This window comes from Polypterus senegalus, chromosome 3 (assembly GCF_016835505.1).
Source record: "Polypterus senegalus isolate Bchr_013 chromosome 3, ASM1683550v1, whole genome shotgun sequence".
NCBI classification, from domain to species: Eukaryota; Metazoa; Chordata; class Cladistia; order Polypteriformes; family Polypteridae; genus Polypterus; species Polypterus senegalus.
This window is the reverse complement of record NC_053156.1, coordinates 46,169,773-46,186,722: the sequence shown is the minus strand read 5'-3', so window position 1 is coordinate 46,186,722 and position 16,950 is coordinate 46,169,773. Positions and strand designations below refer to the sequence as shown.

The window sequence follows — 16,950 nt, the reverse complement described above, 5'->3', positions numbered from 1 at the left end:
TTATTACTGAATGATATTTACATAATTTTAAATAGTTTCAGGGAGTTGTACCATGTTAGCCATTATGAATGTAGTAACAAGTCAAGTAAAATGACACCTTTTATTGGCTAACCAATAGCCAATAAAATGTGTCATTTTACTTGACTTGTACTACATTCATAATTTTCAATGAAAATGACATATCTCACTGTTTCTAACAAATATGGGTCTGCTCAGGTCCCCCTTGGAGATAAATGAGAGTACAATGGGTCTACATGCAACAATTTATTTCCAGTGTGGAAATTAAAGTAATCTGGTATATACTACCAAAATACAAATTTGGTATTTCAGTACTGGTACATCATGCTGCACTAGCTCTGGTCTCTGAATATTAAAATGATGAGCTGGGAGAGGGAATGGAATGTTTGAGCATCCCACTTGGAGTCTCAAGATCACTGATATACAAATATTTTGGTGCAGAGGTTGGGGGGTTTGGTTGCCTTGGGGGTTTGACATCAATGACATATGCACATTGAAATGAGGAGCAGGATGGTGGGGGGTGTCCTCCTTGGAGATCACAGCACGTTCTTATTCATATACTCCCCTCAAGGAGCGCAAGGGTGGTCACAGCATGAGGTGCCTGTATGTGACCACATTAACTTCCAATGTCAAAATTAGCAGAATACTGGTATAATACGATTTTAAAAATTTGATTGTTAGATTCTTTTTTAGTATTGATTTAGTGTGCAATACAACATGGCATAAACCTAGAAATCTAAAAATGGTCTTCTGCCTTCTGAATTTACATGAAAATTATTCTTGGGAGTCTTTTATAAACTTTAAAGCAAACAACATTTATTTTTACTATGTTTGAACAGTAAGTAAACTACAAATAAACAAATGAAACAGAACGAATTTACCAAATAATATTTTCAGCAGTGCAAAATTCACTTAAAATGTAAAAGTAAGCAGCCATCATCTAAGTGTGCCAAGCGTCTGAAAGAAGCGAAGCTGTCAGTATACAAGATACACAGCCAGCAACAGTTTGACAGGTGGAAAGGAAAACACACAAAAGATAAGCATATTGTGGATAGAACAAACTGCTTATACAGAGAGGAGCATACATCAAACTGATGCTAGCTGTGTACTTTGTTTTTCACAGTGTTTGAAAACATTACAATGCACAGCCAAAAGCAAGAAAAAATGTTGGCTTTCTTTGCCTCTGCATGCATCTGCACTTAAAATGTTATGATTCAATATGAATGAGTGTATGTAGGTGATTCAAGGCGTGGGTATTTCGATATAATCACCTCATTTGTGGCCAAATACCACGTTTCATTAGTTCCTCCATGTTTACCGAAAAAAAGTTCTACAAGTGAGCGATCTCTGTGGTTTTTAATTTTTGTCCACCTCCCCGACTCACCCACAGCTCACTTCCTCCACAACATGCCCCCCTTGTGTGTTCTCCTTTCTCCATGTCAAACTGATTCTGGTGGTGTAGTTTGTATTCCAAGTGTGCAAAAACATTCCAGTGCAATCTGAGGTGAGTGTATATATTTTTATAGCTAAATGAAATTAAGTTTTTGGATTAGTGTATGATATTTTTATTCCGTGTACTGAAAAACATGACTGATTTTTTCCTGTGATTATTATAAAGCGGTCTGTAAGAGAGTGATAGAGCAATAAATATCTGAGTAGCAAATACCATATGGGTGAGTGTGTGTATATGATTCAATGCAAGCACCAGTATTTCAACATAGCTGAACTCAAATCTTATATTTTTTCCCTCTCATTCATGGCAAAGTACCACATTCCATCCATTCTTCCATTTTCACAAATAAAGCATACTGATCATTGTTCACTTTCTTTTTCCATCTCTACAGTTGTAGCTTCTAATGCTGCATTGTGCCAGAAGGCAATGGAACACCCACTCCCCACTATCTGTGTCACCTTTGCAGTAGCACAGGTGGCATCCTGATGTGCTAAACTGAAGTATAAAATTATATTAAAATATTTCTCATGGTTGACAGATTTCTGCTGGTGTTTTGTTTTTGCTGGCGTACTGCTCACTACTATCAGAAACTATTTTGTTACATTACTGAATCTGATCTCATCACCTAAGCATGTCATATTACAAGACTAAAATTCTCAGGATATGTTAAATTACATGACTGCTTAACAACTTTCTAGCACAGTTTCTCATTTCCAAGGTATCATAAGTTTATCCTTTTTTATGGCATCCAATAATGGGCCACCTGACAGAGCCGGGGCCCATGTACAGGTTTTATAGTTATGGTGAGTTCAGGCACAAGCTCTGCCTTGTTTTTCTTTTTGTTGGTCAAGACTGAAAACACCTGTGTTCTGTATTCCTCATAGCTGTATTTTACTTCCAGGCGAGCACTCATTGGTTATCAGCCCTCACATGCACACACGTCTGTCCTTACGACTTAAGAAAAAAATCAAACTTGTTTTGATTATTTTGGGATAAGTCCCAGACTGATTCAACTTAGTCACTAAGGGTGTCAAACTACATGACTGGAGAGTATACCACGACTGCTTCCAACTCACTAAGATTATGTGAGTGAAGTTTGTAACTGCAAATCGCAGGAGAGGTTGTGTAATGTTGGCATGGCCTTTACGCATACAACTAACTTCATCAACCGCACCATAAAAACTACATCCATTGCTGTGAAGTATTAAGTGATGCCTACAGAACTCACACCATGTTTCACTAAGCTGTTGTGTGAAATCAATATAACCTGTGTCCGAGATTATATCAAATGGTTGAATATCCTAACAACTGAAATTCATACTTTGTATAAAAGAAACTTAATTTGTCCATTAACAATGGTGCATAATGAATGACAACTTGTGTCTAGTTTTAAAAATCCATCAAACAAAGGAATTGCAATTTTCTCTCTCTCAAATTTGATGATGGAAAATACCTATAATGTGTCTGTGTTTCTTTTTTTGTTATTTGAATGCTTTTCGAATCATGATCTTTTAAGAACATGTTCAATGCTGCAGTACTGTTTTTTGCTGGCTAAACACAAATGAAGATTTTTACTAATCTACACCTTTGGGCTGGATCCTTACTGGCTGCTGTGTTGTACCTTAAAAGCAAGTACCTATTTATGCTGCCATTGGCTTTTTAAAAGATGTAAATTATTTTAGGCTTTCATCATTTCTTATTCACCTACATCACTAAAATTACTTATCACTGTTACAAGAATTAATTGCCACAGGAATGCTGGTCTATACTTCAGTCCACATATGCTTTATAGTTATAAAGTCAGAAGTACCTGACAGAATTTCTCAACATTTCAACGAGACTTCTCAGAGACAAATAAGCACCCAAACAATCTGACGGCTGAAATTTAATACATGCTTTTGTTGGCTAACTAGCTAGGAACAGAACACAAGTAAAGCTTACAAGCTGTAGATTTTGGGTGAGTAGAAGACAAGCCTACTCACATTCAGTCACAATGAACCATACAGAAAGAAGAATGAAGAAAAAGTGATATTCTATTAAAAACTTTTTTGACAAAAAAGATGCACTGTGTCCTGTTATAAGGTCACACAAAAGCTAGAAACTGTTGGTAAACAAGTGTTTCTAGTTACAAAACTTTAAAGTTAGAAAGTTTTGAAGAAGTTACGATTCTAGGTTAGTTTTCAATACATAACTATATTTAAAAAGGCACTATATAATTAAATTTCATCATGCAGCATATGAGCCTTTTTACTATTGCTGAGGATAAAGATTTAAGCACAGGAATATCACAGCACTTCTTTCCATTTAATTTATTCATGTGTCATTATTTTAATTCATTTGTCTAAAATAAAGTTCCAGTATTGGTGGAATCTTCCAATTGTTTGTATTTTGTATTATAATTGAAATTAATACTTCAAGTGTACATGTATCCATCATTTTCTGTATATTGCAATAATTTCCATTATCATTAAAAATAACTTTTTTAATTGCCCTATTTACTTTTGCTCATGTCACCCTCCTCCAAGTCTCAACAATCATGTTAAAGAAAATTGAAGAAGTACCAAGACTGTGTACACTAGTAGTGAACACCTATAGCATATAATACATATTTCTATACAAAAAAAGGATGTTTCAAAATGCAGGCAGGTATGACTATTCAAGAGTTTAAGATCTTAGACAACAATTCAGCACAAAATGGGGCCACAATAAAACAGTGTAAACCATCAAGATCAATCTTAGACTCACAATATCACTTCCATATATTAAAGTACACATTATGTAACTTCCTAAACAACTCATAAGTTTTCGATAATTTAATTTCTCCCTATAAAAAAAAATTGAACAACTTTAAGTCTAGTACATTTTTTCTACTACAACATTTCAAACACAACTGACCTTATAACCAAAGTGACATGGTTGCAATTTGGGTCACAGTAAAAACGTTCAATCATTTCGCTGACATCATCTCGAAGGCTCTCCCACCACCGAGTCCCTTTTCTGCGCAGCTGCCAATGATATGGCAATACCGTGTGGTGTTGTGGACACTGACTGGCATGCCAACACAAACTGCTCAGAAAATAAGGGCAGATAGAGATGCCATCCTCCTGATGAGTGTGATACCGTAGCTGCTCTAAAAGTTCAACAACATTGTCTACCAACATATTATCCTCCTGATTAAACATGTCTGTGCCACTCCCAGAGCTGCTCTCTGCCTCATTTACTTCTAGTTCCATCAGATCACCTCTATCCAAAAGTGGAGGCTGCTGTGAAGGGGCCACTCCATCAGTTCCAGTTTGAGGCAATGTCTGCATGTCCCCTAAGCAATCATTTCCAGGAATGTCTGTCTGTGTTATGGCAGATGACTTTAAAGGCTGCCCATTTGCTGTCCCTTTTCCACGTCGATGGATTCTGTTCAGTAAGTGCAGTCGGGCTAGTTTCTTGTTCTGTTGTCTCAACTTTCTTTGCTTCAAGAAGTTAGAATTTCTTACTTTTCCAAACCTTTTATGTTTGATCACTTTTCTCTTTCTGGCTACTGCACATTGGCAATGAAGTGGCTGGACAGCTGCAGTGGTAGCACCACCTGAGGAAATAGGGACAAGGGCAGCAGCAGTAGAAGTGGCAGAAGCAGCTTCACAATTCATGTCCATCATCTCACTGTAGGCAAAAAGAAAAAAGAAAAATTAATGAAAATGATAAATTTTATTTTTTGTAGGTGCCTTTCTAAACACTCAAGGACACAGAACAATAGATAAAACACACATTATAAACAAAACAAAAAATACAAAAATTAAAATCACACAGAGCAATTATAATCAAAGAGAAAAAGCAGTCTTAAACAGATGAATTTTAAGTTTAGATTTGAAAAGTGAGAATGAATCAATATTTCTAAGCTTGGATGGTAATGAGTTCCAAAGCTGGGGAGCTGAGCAACTGAATGCTGTAAGACGAACGAAGGGGATAGTCAAGTGGATGGAAGAAGGGGATCTAAGAGTATGGGAGGAAATGGCAACATGCAGGAGGTTGGACAGATATGGAGGGGCAAGGTTGTGAATAGCCTTAAAAGTTAACAGAAGAATTTTGAACTGAATGCAGAACTTAACTGGAAGCCAGTGAAGCTGCTACTAAACAGGAGTGATATGGTGAGTAGAGGGGGTTCTAGTAATGATGCGGGCAGCTGAATTCTGGACCAGTTGAAGCTTATAAAGAGATTTGCGAGAAAGACCAAAGAAAAGGGAATTGCAATAATCCAGACGAGAAGTGACAAGGCTATGAACAAGGATAGCAGTTGTATGGGGAGTGAAGGAGGGGCAAATATGATTTATGTTACGCAGGTGGAAATATGCAGTCCGGGAGATGTTATTGATGTGGGACTGAAAAGATAGAGTTCTATCAAGGATGACACCCAGACTTTTAACCTATGGGGAAGGGAAAACAGAGGAATTATCAATAACAAAAGAAAAATGACCAGTTTTGGATATTGATGATTATGTACCAATGAAGAGAACCATCACTATTTAATTTAAGAAAATTTGAACAAAACATTTAATTTCTGCTATGCAGTCAGTAAATGGGGAAGGTGGAAAGGGAAAAAGTAGGGTTGTTAGTGAGGTAAAGCTGGGTGTCATCAGTGTAACAGTAGAAGTTAATGTTATATTTACGAAAGATATTGTCGAGGGGAAGGAGGTAAAAAATGAAAAGGAGGGGCTCCAGGAGAGAGCCCAGGGGCACACCTGAAACATCAGTGGTGGGTAGGGAAGTAAAAGTGAATGAACTGAGTGTGGCCTAAAAGATAGGATCTGAACCAATGTAGTGGAGTGTGGGTAATGCCAATCGAAGATAAGCTATTGAGAAGAGTAGTGTGACAAATAGTGTCAAAGGCCGCACTCAGATCAAGGAGGATGAGAATAGTGATTAAACCAGAAGCAGCTGCCATAAGGAGGTTGTTAGTAATTAGCCATCATGTTCTGGTGACACTCTCCCAAAAATGAAAACTAAAATCAGAAATCAATAATCAACATCTATATAATCGTAAGAGTTTTTTTATAAACAGCATTGGTATTGCACTGTTAGTAATACTTTTTTATCATCTTGTCCTATGAAACAATACCAATATCTCATCCAACCAGTTTAATCTAATTATTTTGTTTACATTTCAAACCTTGGAAGTGACAAAGATAATTTGAACCAATACGTCATATACAACTGATCAGTTTTAAAACACTGATAAAAAAAACACTTTGTGGTGGACACTAAGTGGGGAATATATTTTAACTCAAGAAAATTATGCAGCAAGAGGAACCTGCAATTTTGAAAGATATGTTCTTTGTACACGCTATCTTAAAAGCACATTTCAGCACTCACTTTTTCCATATTGTAAGAATATTTCTGTGTGGGATTTTGACATGTTAGATAGGAAATATCTCTGAGTCATACATTCCTTATCACAGAGTCCCATCCAAAAGGAATACTAAATACAGTTTATTTTTTGTATATCCCAAAAATCACACAAGAAGTGCCACAATCGGCTTTAACAGGTCCTGCCTCTTGACAGCCCCCCAGCCTTGACTCTCTAAGAAGACAAGACAAAACTCCCAAAAAACCCATGTAGGGGAAAAAATGGAAGAAACCTTGGGAAAGGCAGTTCAAAGAGAGAACCCTTTCCAGGTAGGTTGGGCATGCAGTGGGTGTCAAAAAGAAGGGGGTCAATACAACACAATACAATACACAGAACAAATCCTCAATACAGTATAAAAATAAAAATTTTAGAAGTACGCAGTATAATTTAACAGTAGATGATATCACATAATATGATTTGGATAAATGAGTAATAAAATAAAAATGATGACATCTCACTTTTTAAATACTAATTAATTTAGGTCAGAACTTTTAATACCGCCTCTCGGTACTTTTTAGGGATAGTCTTTATTGACATTGTGATCTTTTCCCCGTTTCTCTTAGATATAATGCTCTAGCTTTACCATCTTGAGGAATAGCAATGGATTACATCTGAATTACTATTTTCCCTCAAACATAAAATGCATAAACAGCTTATTGACTAATTTAGTTAATATGTTTTCTGAAAAATTGATGCCTTCAATTATGCAAAGGGGAAATATTTTTCTTCATGTTCTGTAATATATGAAAATGTTTTAAAACCTCCAGTTAAAGTAGCTCAATTCACAAAACTTTGTATATAATTGTTGAAAAAAAAAAAAATCTTACATTAACCTTTGACAAATTCAAAAATCGGAAGTAGTCTCCCCTAGACTTTCTCGTATACTCAGATATGGGGATGGATATTTGAGGAGTAAACTGCAAGACAATGATTATATTTTTATATTATGTACATTTAAAGAACCATCAACAACAAATCAAATCAAATTAATAATACATTGAACAATTATTATAGAAGTTAAATAAATCGTACTCTGCAGCTGCATTAACAAAAGGTAAAGTTCCACTTCCGGTTAATGGAAATAGCCCAAAAGTGGATAGAAATCTACATTTTGTACCTAATACCTGTATGCAAAATTTGGTTGACCTAAGTGAAAGCATACTCAAATTATCATGTTTACATACAGAGAAACACACTGACAGACACACAGACAATACATGATTCCAAAAATGGTATTTTCGGACTCGGGGAGGTATAAACCGTTGAGATTCAACAAAATAATGACATGGAATTTTTGGAGGATTCCAATACTTTCCCTATACTTCACATCCGAGAAAGTCAGGGAGGTCTAAAAAGACTAGATTCATCAAAATCTTGACATTGAACTTTTGGATAATTTCAATACTTTCCCTATACTTCATATATGAGAAAGTAAAAATCTAAGAAAACAAAATGGTTCTACAAGGTACAGTATGGAAGTAACTGGTTTATTTGAAAGCATAATTACTGGACTTAAGCAATCCAGGGTTCAGGTTCTAGAAGGAGATGTGGGCAAAGCTAATGCCCTGAACCAATTTTTTAATAGATTTTTCCTCTCATTGCTTCCTTCCGAAGACCAGCCCCCCTCTCTACATCAACATCCTCTACCAATTCAACTGGAATGGCTAGTGATGAGTCCACACTTGACCATCAGTAAGGACAAAACAATGAAGTAGCTAAATGCAGGAAAATCAGCAGGTCCAAAAGGAGATAGGGGAGTCCTTGAGTTTTTAACGCTTGTACTGGCCAACTCTTTGGTATCTTCTGTCTCCTGTTCAATTTGTAATTAAAGATGAAAAAAGTGCTGCTGCTGAGGAATACATCCTGCATTAGCCTATGGTGCCCTGGATAATGGACCATCTGTCAGGAAGACCACAGTTTGTGTGACTCAAGGACACTGTCTCTGATATGTAGGTAAGCAACACTGGAGCATCACAAGAAACTCTCCGGTCTCCTTTTCTCTTTGCACATCAGACTATAAATATAACACCAGGTCATGTCACTCACAAAAATTCTCTGAGGACTCTGCATATATGGAATATATGGATAAGGGGGATGATGAAAGAGAGTATAGGAGTGAAGTGAGAACTTTGTTTCTTGGTGTAGAAAGAATTATCTTTAAACAAATATTAGCAAAACCAAGGCACTGCTTATTATCTTTCGCCGTACCAAAAGCCTCTATATCCATGGCACTATCCAGGTAGTATATGTAGAGGTGCTGCACTCCTACAAGTACTTGGGGGTCTACATCAATGACACAGAAGAACTACCTAAGAAAGGGCAGAGCAGGGTCTTTTTCTTAAGAGACTGCATTCCCTTAATTTGGGTAGCGACACTCTTCACATCTTCTACAACTCTGTGATTTTCTACATTGTGGTGGGCTGGGCTGGTAACATCACTTCAAAAGAGGCCCACCAAATCAATAAACTAATTAAGGCTTAGTTATGGGATGCACTCTTGACCTGGTGGAAGTAGTGGCAATAGAGAGAAAAACTGAGTGCCATTATGAACAATGCTCCTCTCCTTTATACTAACAGCAATGCTGCCTCATTATACCTCACTGGAACGGAGACTACCAAGTCAGAAGTTTTCTTTTCTTTTAGTCATTCTATTTTTTGTGTGGGTGTGTGCTTATTTATGTATTTAATGAGCTTCTGTAAAAAGCCAATTAAAATTCTAGCTAACCGAAACGTTCACACTCAACCTTAAAATTGATTACCATCCAGACAACAAATGATTTAAAAAAAATTTAAATATCCAAATACCAAAAACCAGCAAACCAAACAATTCACTTGTAAAAACAGAAAGGTGGTACAATGACTACCAATATGAAAGTTGCCAAAATGACCAACAGATGAAGAGATGAAAGCTACTGGTCAAGCATTCAAACATGATCACTGCACTCAGAATAAAATAGCTTTAACTAAAAAATAAAAGCATATTCTGGTACATCCAGAAAGACAGTGTTTCATGTTTTAAGTGTATTAATAATATGTGGGGAAAATACCTCAATTAAGCTGTCAATTTTCTGACTCAACTTGTGGTTGGCATACTTCTTTTAATATCTCTAAAATATATAACTCTGCCAATAAAACAATGCATAAGTAGTGACTGGCAGTGTCATAGCGCGATTCCTACATCAGCAAGGTATTGTCATATGTCATAAGGAAAAACAGGTATTCATCAATATGATTAATCTAATCAATAAGGTAAGGAGTCTATCCAGACAGCACTGGAGGAAAAGCAGAAACTAACCCTGAAACAGGTGGCAGTCCTTTACTGGACACACATATGCACTCAAATACTCGCACACAATGGTCAAGTTAAGATTTTACCTTTAAAATAAAATCTGCAGCCTATCCAGACAATAGTAGGTACAAGACAGACAACTACCCTGGACAACAAATCAGTCTACCACAGGACTCACTCATGCGCATACACACTCCACTTGCTCATATACAGTGACTTTTAAGCATGCAAAGCACTGGAGTGTTAAAAATTCAAATAGAATAGAACATGCAAACTCCATAAAGATAAGAACTATGCAAAACTTGAACACAGGATGCTAGACACAAAAAGTGACACCACCAACTACTGCCCCACCAAGACGCCCATTCCAGATCAAGACCTAGTATAATTCTCATTAATTTTTTGGGTCTGGTAATATGGAGCAAAGCATGCAAAACAAACATTAGGATGACAAGAAAATATGTGGACATTGGTAGTGAGTAAAATAAAATTAGCTAGTGACATATAAAAGGACTACTGGTAGCTCAACTCTTTTGCAGAGCTTTGTTTTTCAAATCTTTGCGGACTTTCTGGAAATTGACTAGATTCTGAATTAAGATGGCTAACTTTCTATCAAACTGAAAGAAAACAGGGCAAGTTATTACTAGATGTGGCTACACCTTCCTACACCATCACCTTTACAGCTACAGACTGTGGAAAGACAGACTCTTGATGCAGGTGCTTCTCCAGTGAACATTTATTTTTCTGCAAATTTGCACACAATAAAAGAAACAATTACCTAAGTTTTTTGATCCTTGCAACTTTATAAATTGCCTTTGCTATTTTTTCAGTGTCCTGTACATAGCATTTGTATCATCAAGCATCTTTGTGATTCAAGTAAACTGTTTAAGGTTTAAAAACCAGACATACACACAAATACAGTACATCACCCTTGAGTTGCAGAGTTTTGACTCTGCCCACTCATGTAGGAATGATGTACATAAATAATACTAAACCTAGGAAACTACTGGGTGTGAACATGCAATTCCCACTAACTGAACAGTTAACCAGATCAATTACTGGATTCTGTGTGAAAGAGACTGTAAGCAACATACACCTTTTGTTCTGCTGTCATTTAAAAAGCCAGACTGTGAATCATAGGGATTGAAGAGAGTATCAATAAAAAATGTATTGTTTAAACCCTACAGCATAATACTCTCAAGCCTTCCTAATTTAACTTGGGGTAACAGGATTGGGTCCAAGACTATTCTGGAAGCATCAGGCACAAAACAGGAACCAACCCTGGATGGGAGGCCAGTCCACTGCATGACCCAGCCATGTATACAATTCACACAGTGCGAAAAAGGATTTGTCAACCTGTGAAAGCAACTGTGATATAGACACAGCAAGGACAGGAAAAAACTTCTCAAATGGCAACTCTAAATTAGCCCAAAGAAAATGAGTGTGTGTGCATACGAGCCTTGATTGTGATGGACTGGTACCATACTTGGTTCCAGCTTTCACCATATTGTCTCTGGAAAAATAGGCTGCTTTAAATAAATATATGGTTTGGTCATGCTGTCCAACAAATGGATTATATTGTTCTTGGAACAGAAGATGTCACAGAAAAATGTAAAAAACACAACAGAACATGTTATTCAGAAATAAAGTAACATGAAAACTGTAAATGGAAAAAGTGGCCTGCGGTTTAGGTGTGTTTTTTGGGTTAAGTTCAGATCCATATTAACAGACCACAACTGGAGTAACCATCTTCCTAAAGACTTGCCAATGAGTGGTTTCTACTTTGGTTTCTTTGACATGTACTTCATAAAAATATAAATGTAACAAATTAGATCATTCAAACAATTATCTGTCAAATCTGTTTTATACGGCAGGTTTCTTTTCCTTAGAGCTGCAGTACGATTTGGATGAAACTTAACATGTCTTCCTATTGGTATCATGTGCAAGTAATAATTTCACTGTACTCTATACATATGGCAATAACAACCATCTAAACCCCTATTACATAACATCATAGTTAACTCAGGTTACATAGATTTTTATACAACTCGATGTGACATTTCTCAAAACATAAACAGTTAAAAAAAATAAATATATAAAAAACTGCTGGAGCCAGCAACATAATTAGAGTATAACAAGTGTGAGTTTATCAAATTGTGTGAAACATAAAAGTCACTACTACATTTAGAACTTTAAAAAGCTTTGGACTGAACTCAAAATTTACAAAAGTCCCCTTTCAAAGTCCTAAATATGTATGCCAAATGTTATAAACTTCTGAGTAGTGGTTTAGCTCTTATTGATACTGTCTTTAAAAAAACTTTGAACTTTAAAAACTTAAAAGTTGAATAACTGGAAATCACCCAAAATCAATCAACTCTTAAGAGTAATGAGTGCAAATTGTCAACAAAATTTCAGAAGAATCAGTCCTTTCACTCCTGAGGTACAGTGTCCACGGTATATTCTTAGCACAGACACAAGGATATGTACATTTTTCCAAAATGCCCAAATCATGGCCTAGTAATTTCAAAACACTGAAAACTTAAAGATGATTTTTATGAAAACAATTCTCCTCCATATATGAAATATCAAGAAAGTAAAAAAAAGAAAAGTGGACAAAAAGCTGTTTCCTGCATATATAGGTGGAAAATATGTGGAGCTGAAATTTGATGATCTTCAGGCTCTAACTTTTAGGTAAAATGCCAAGTGCTTCCTTTCAAAGAGTACACAAGTTTGTATTAGGAAAAATACCTATGAATAACTGTAAAACATAAGTTTAGCTGTTTCCATCTTTGACTATTTGATCATTGCCCAAAATATAAATAAAAAAAAGCAACAACAGCCACCAAATTTACCAAATAATTAAAACATTCCATACCATACTGTACATTTTATCAATTTTTTTTATTTTCCAAAACCAGAACACTACACTGGCATTCAATGGATCAAACATATTCTAACATCCCCGATACATCATTTACTTCAAATTACAATGAAAGCAAAAGAAAAAAAAAATACAAAGAAAAAACAGCAGCAGAAAAAAAGACAAAAAAAAAAAAAGATTCAACCCACGCCGATAAAAAAAAGTCTACATCCATATTTCTGCAGCTCTGAACTGGATTAGCTGGGTTACATACTAGATGAATATTAAGTAAGGAATTGTAATGGATTCCATAACTTACACAGAGTAAAAAAGTATGTCAATAACAACTAATAATGACAATGTATGTTCAATATAATAACTTCATATTATTACTACCTATTGTTTGGCTGGAACCTTTATCCAAGGAGATTTACAACATTTAATAGATACAGTTGGTTACATTTCTTTTGTTTTTCCAATTGAGCACATACAGGTGAAGTGACTTGCTCATGGTCACACCACAGTCTCAGTAGATGAATTTAATACAACCTTTGGGTCTGAAGTTCAATGCCTAAGTGCCTGCCTACATTTATATAACCCAGAAGTGCACTGCAGCACATAACCCACTAAACCAACACTTATTTTATCATATCCGATAAACTATTTGTGCAGACTAACAAGTCCTCTACAATTCCCAAGTGTTTTTCTCTTCCTTTTTTTATTTTTTTTTTTCAAACCACAGACTAAACTGACTCATGAGTGAGTGTGACAAGTGTCTGGTACAGTGGACTAGCAATCTGTCCTGTCTAGGGTTAGTACTTGCCTTGCGCCTAATGCTTCGAAGGTGGACTTTGGCATCCTATAACCCTAATTGACAAGCAGAATACAAAATGGATGGCTGGACCAAATGTACAATTAACCTGTATCTGTTTTACTATAATATGTTTATTTCTTATACATAAAAGGACCATTAATTTGTAACTTATCTGGGTAAATCTGATTAGCACACGCAAGTATGATATTCACTGTACTCTGTACACATAGCAGTAATGCTACTCAACCTGCTGCCCGTTTGTTTCTATTGCGAAAAACTTATAAACAATACTAAAACATTCCGAAAAATACATTCAAAACAGGGTAATAAGGAAATCCGAAATAAAGAACCATAAACACCTCCTAAAACAAAATATGACAATTACAGTATACTTACTATCGTCTTTAATACTTTTTTTATCTCATTTGTCTGTTAAAAAAAAAAGTTGCTAGTTCCGATATGGGGGAGGGGTACTTGCCCGTAGAAGGTTTTGTTTCTGGCCGCCTGGTGGGGGGGATACTGTGTTAAGTGAGGAAGAGTGCTCTTCTAGAAGCCGTTTCAGAAACCGCACATAAAAAATACTAACAATCTAAAATTCACTCATGGAAGAGAAGAAAGAGCAAAGCCAAACCGCTGAGTGCCAATCTAGATCAAGATTTCAAAACAAGCAAACACTAGCCCAAGAGTAAAGTGCGACTGCACAGTCACGGTGGTGTCTCAGTCGTGTAAAGTTTTGGGCTTGCCCTCAGGAATCCTCATCATCGCCTCCCCCCAGCAAGCGAGCGCGACAAACGATTACCTTCCCCCACAGTATCTCAAGAGGAAGCAGACATTCGGGTGCATGAGTAGGCACACTAACGTACGTAAGTCCGACGGCCACTTACTGGTTTAAATTGTACGAGAATAAACCAGACAGCTTCTGTAGATATAGCACATCCAGGGAAAAAATTAAGCTGTCTCTCGTACACACACATACATATACATGAATACATATATGTATTCCTCATCATAAACTGGATTAAGCGGGTTCACACATATATATAAAGACTACATATCTTTGAAAATTTTCATAACTACATGCATTTGAATGTCAAGCACAACTCTGAATGAAACCCAAGCTTCAAACTTTCAAATATCTTCTTCAGAAATTGAGTTACTTTTTGTTAATTCATAATAGACCATTCAGCCTTCCTTTAAAAAAAAGAAAAATGGGAAATACATGCATATTACAGAAAAAAAGAGGATCGTTTAGTGAGTTACCTATAATCTGGAGCGGAATGTGCAGTCTGCTATGTCTCCCTTCACTCACTTCTTGCCAGTCGTCTAAACTAGCTTAGATTACCGGTACGGTACAACTTCCTGCCGCCTTCTGTTTACAGTACAGTACAAGCTATACCAAAGTAAAAACCACGCCCTCTGGTGATGAATATGGGGCGGAGCCAAGGAGACATCCCAGCAACGCGGGCGGTAAGTGGCAGAGGGGCGAGGCGTTAGTAATGGAGAAGATTTTTTTGTTTCGTTGTGCTTGTAGTTAAGCCACGCCGCCTCAGAGGAACAGGAACAGAAGTCATGTCTGGCACGTCACATCAACGGAGGCTGTTAAAGGTCAAACACTGATGATAAGTCGTTTTAGTATTGTTAGAGATCAACTTTCAAAATGTCTTTAGTTTTAAACAGTGAAGTAGATTAATTTTTTAAAAATCCATATTTTACAGCAGTACTGCATTATGAACAGCTGAATTCTTGGTACTGCCATCATTTTTGTAAAAATAAATTTTTATTGACACATTACAGAATACAATCTACGTACAATACCAATTTACATATACTGTAACAGTCATTTTCAAATTCTGTCTTTTAACCGAAACCCATACTGCCAATATATGTGTTTTTACTAAAAGGAGAGACTCCTTTAATTATGATTTCAAACGTCGCTGTTTACGTTACATGTGTTGTATACAATAATGTGGTATTTGCGTTATTGAAAAGTAAACTGTTTTCCCACGCTTACTTATTTATTCAACACATTAAGTGGCGTTCTTAGCTCTGTTGCCTGGCAATAAGGACACTGGACCAAACATCTAGGGTGTTCCCTGCGTTAAATTTGCATGTTCTCCCTGTGTCTTCCATGCAGTCCAAAAACAAAGATGTTAGGTGAAATTGTAATAATAAATGGACTGGCGTCCATTCCATTCATTGATCCTAACTTTGTGCCGTGGGATTGGCGATCCACATGGTCAGCAACCCTGCATTGGGAAAAAAAAAACAAAGAGCCGGTCAATCCATTACGCTACATTGAAAGCTGTCATCTGAGGGGAGCCATCTATGAACATTAAGGGGCGAGCTCTCGGAACACTGAGGTCGTCGAATTCTGATGATATTGAGTGGGTGTTGCTACCCGCTTAGCGCCACGTAACGCGCATGCTCCGTCCACCATGGGGTGTGGGCTCCATTTAAATCCACGATATATACATAAAGGGGTAGATTTTGTGCTAGATCCGAAAACCGAGGGGGAATTGCAGTACGTTGAATTCTAATAATACCGAGTAACCGCTATGGACAACGAGGGGCGACGTTCGTCCTCGCCGCGTAGTACTCCAAATGGGTGGATGGATAATGCTGACACATACTTTGCTTGTCACTGCCGGTGAACTGCATGTTAAGGGTGCCTGGCCAAGAACTGGCATCCCGCCGAGGACAGCCTTTGTCGGCTTTGACCTCTAGCAGTAGAAAGGCAGCTGGTATTCAAAATGGATATGTAGGTTGATTATGAATTAAAGCTGAGTCAAATAATTATTCATGTATACATGAACACTAAATCAGTTACAGTTCATAGTAAAATGGAAAAAAACCCTGTATTAATACTGAAAGTAAATGGTTAAAACAGTTATAAACTGAAAAAGCCGATCATAAAGTGAGCTCTTGGTGTGCACCCATCAACATTAACTTACAAACTTTGGATTGTGGGTGGAAGTGTTGCTCAAAAGAGAAACTTACATGATCAACATGAGAACATGCAAACCACAGAGAAGGCTCCCTAGCTGAGAATTCTGTCCTGGTCCATTTGGTGCCCAATATTTTCATTAGAATTTCTATATAGTTCATAATGTATATAACAATGT

The 16,950-nt window shown here is 36.7% G+C and overlaps 1 protein-coding gene across 2 annotated transcripts in view; it reads right to left on the bottom strand.

Moving 5' to 3' along the window:
• LOC120525099 (protein mono-ADP-ribosyltransferase TIPARP-like) overlaps positions 1 to 15,307 on the bottom strand; it is a 59,481-nt gene extending 44,174 nt beyond the window's left edge. Inside the window, exons 1-2 of one of the 2 annotated variants that reach the window (XM_039747102.1) lie at positions 15,089 to 15,307; positions 4,367 to 5,125 (exon numbers count right to left, since the gene is read on the bottom strand). In XM_039747102.1, coding sequence (XP_039603036.1) covers positions 4,367 to 5,121 — 755 coding nt within the window. In that variant the 5' untranslated portion in view covers positions 5,122 to 5,125; positions 15,089 to 15,307. Of the gene's footprint in view, positions 1 to 4,366; positions 5,126 to 14,224; positions 14,546 to 15,088 lie in introns of those variants that run through there. The other variant, XM_039747104.1, reaches the window with a different exon arrangement.
• Between the last annotated feature and the right edge of the window lie 1,643 nt (positions 15,308 to 16,950).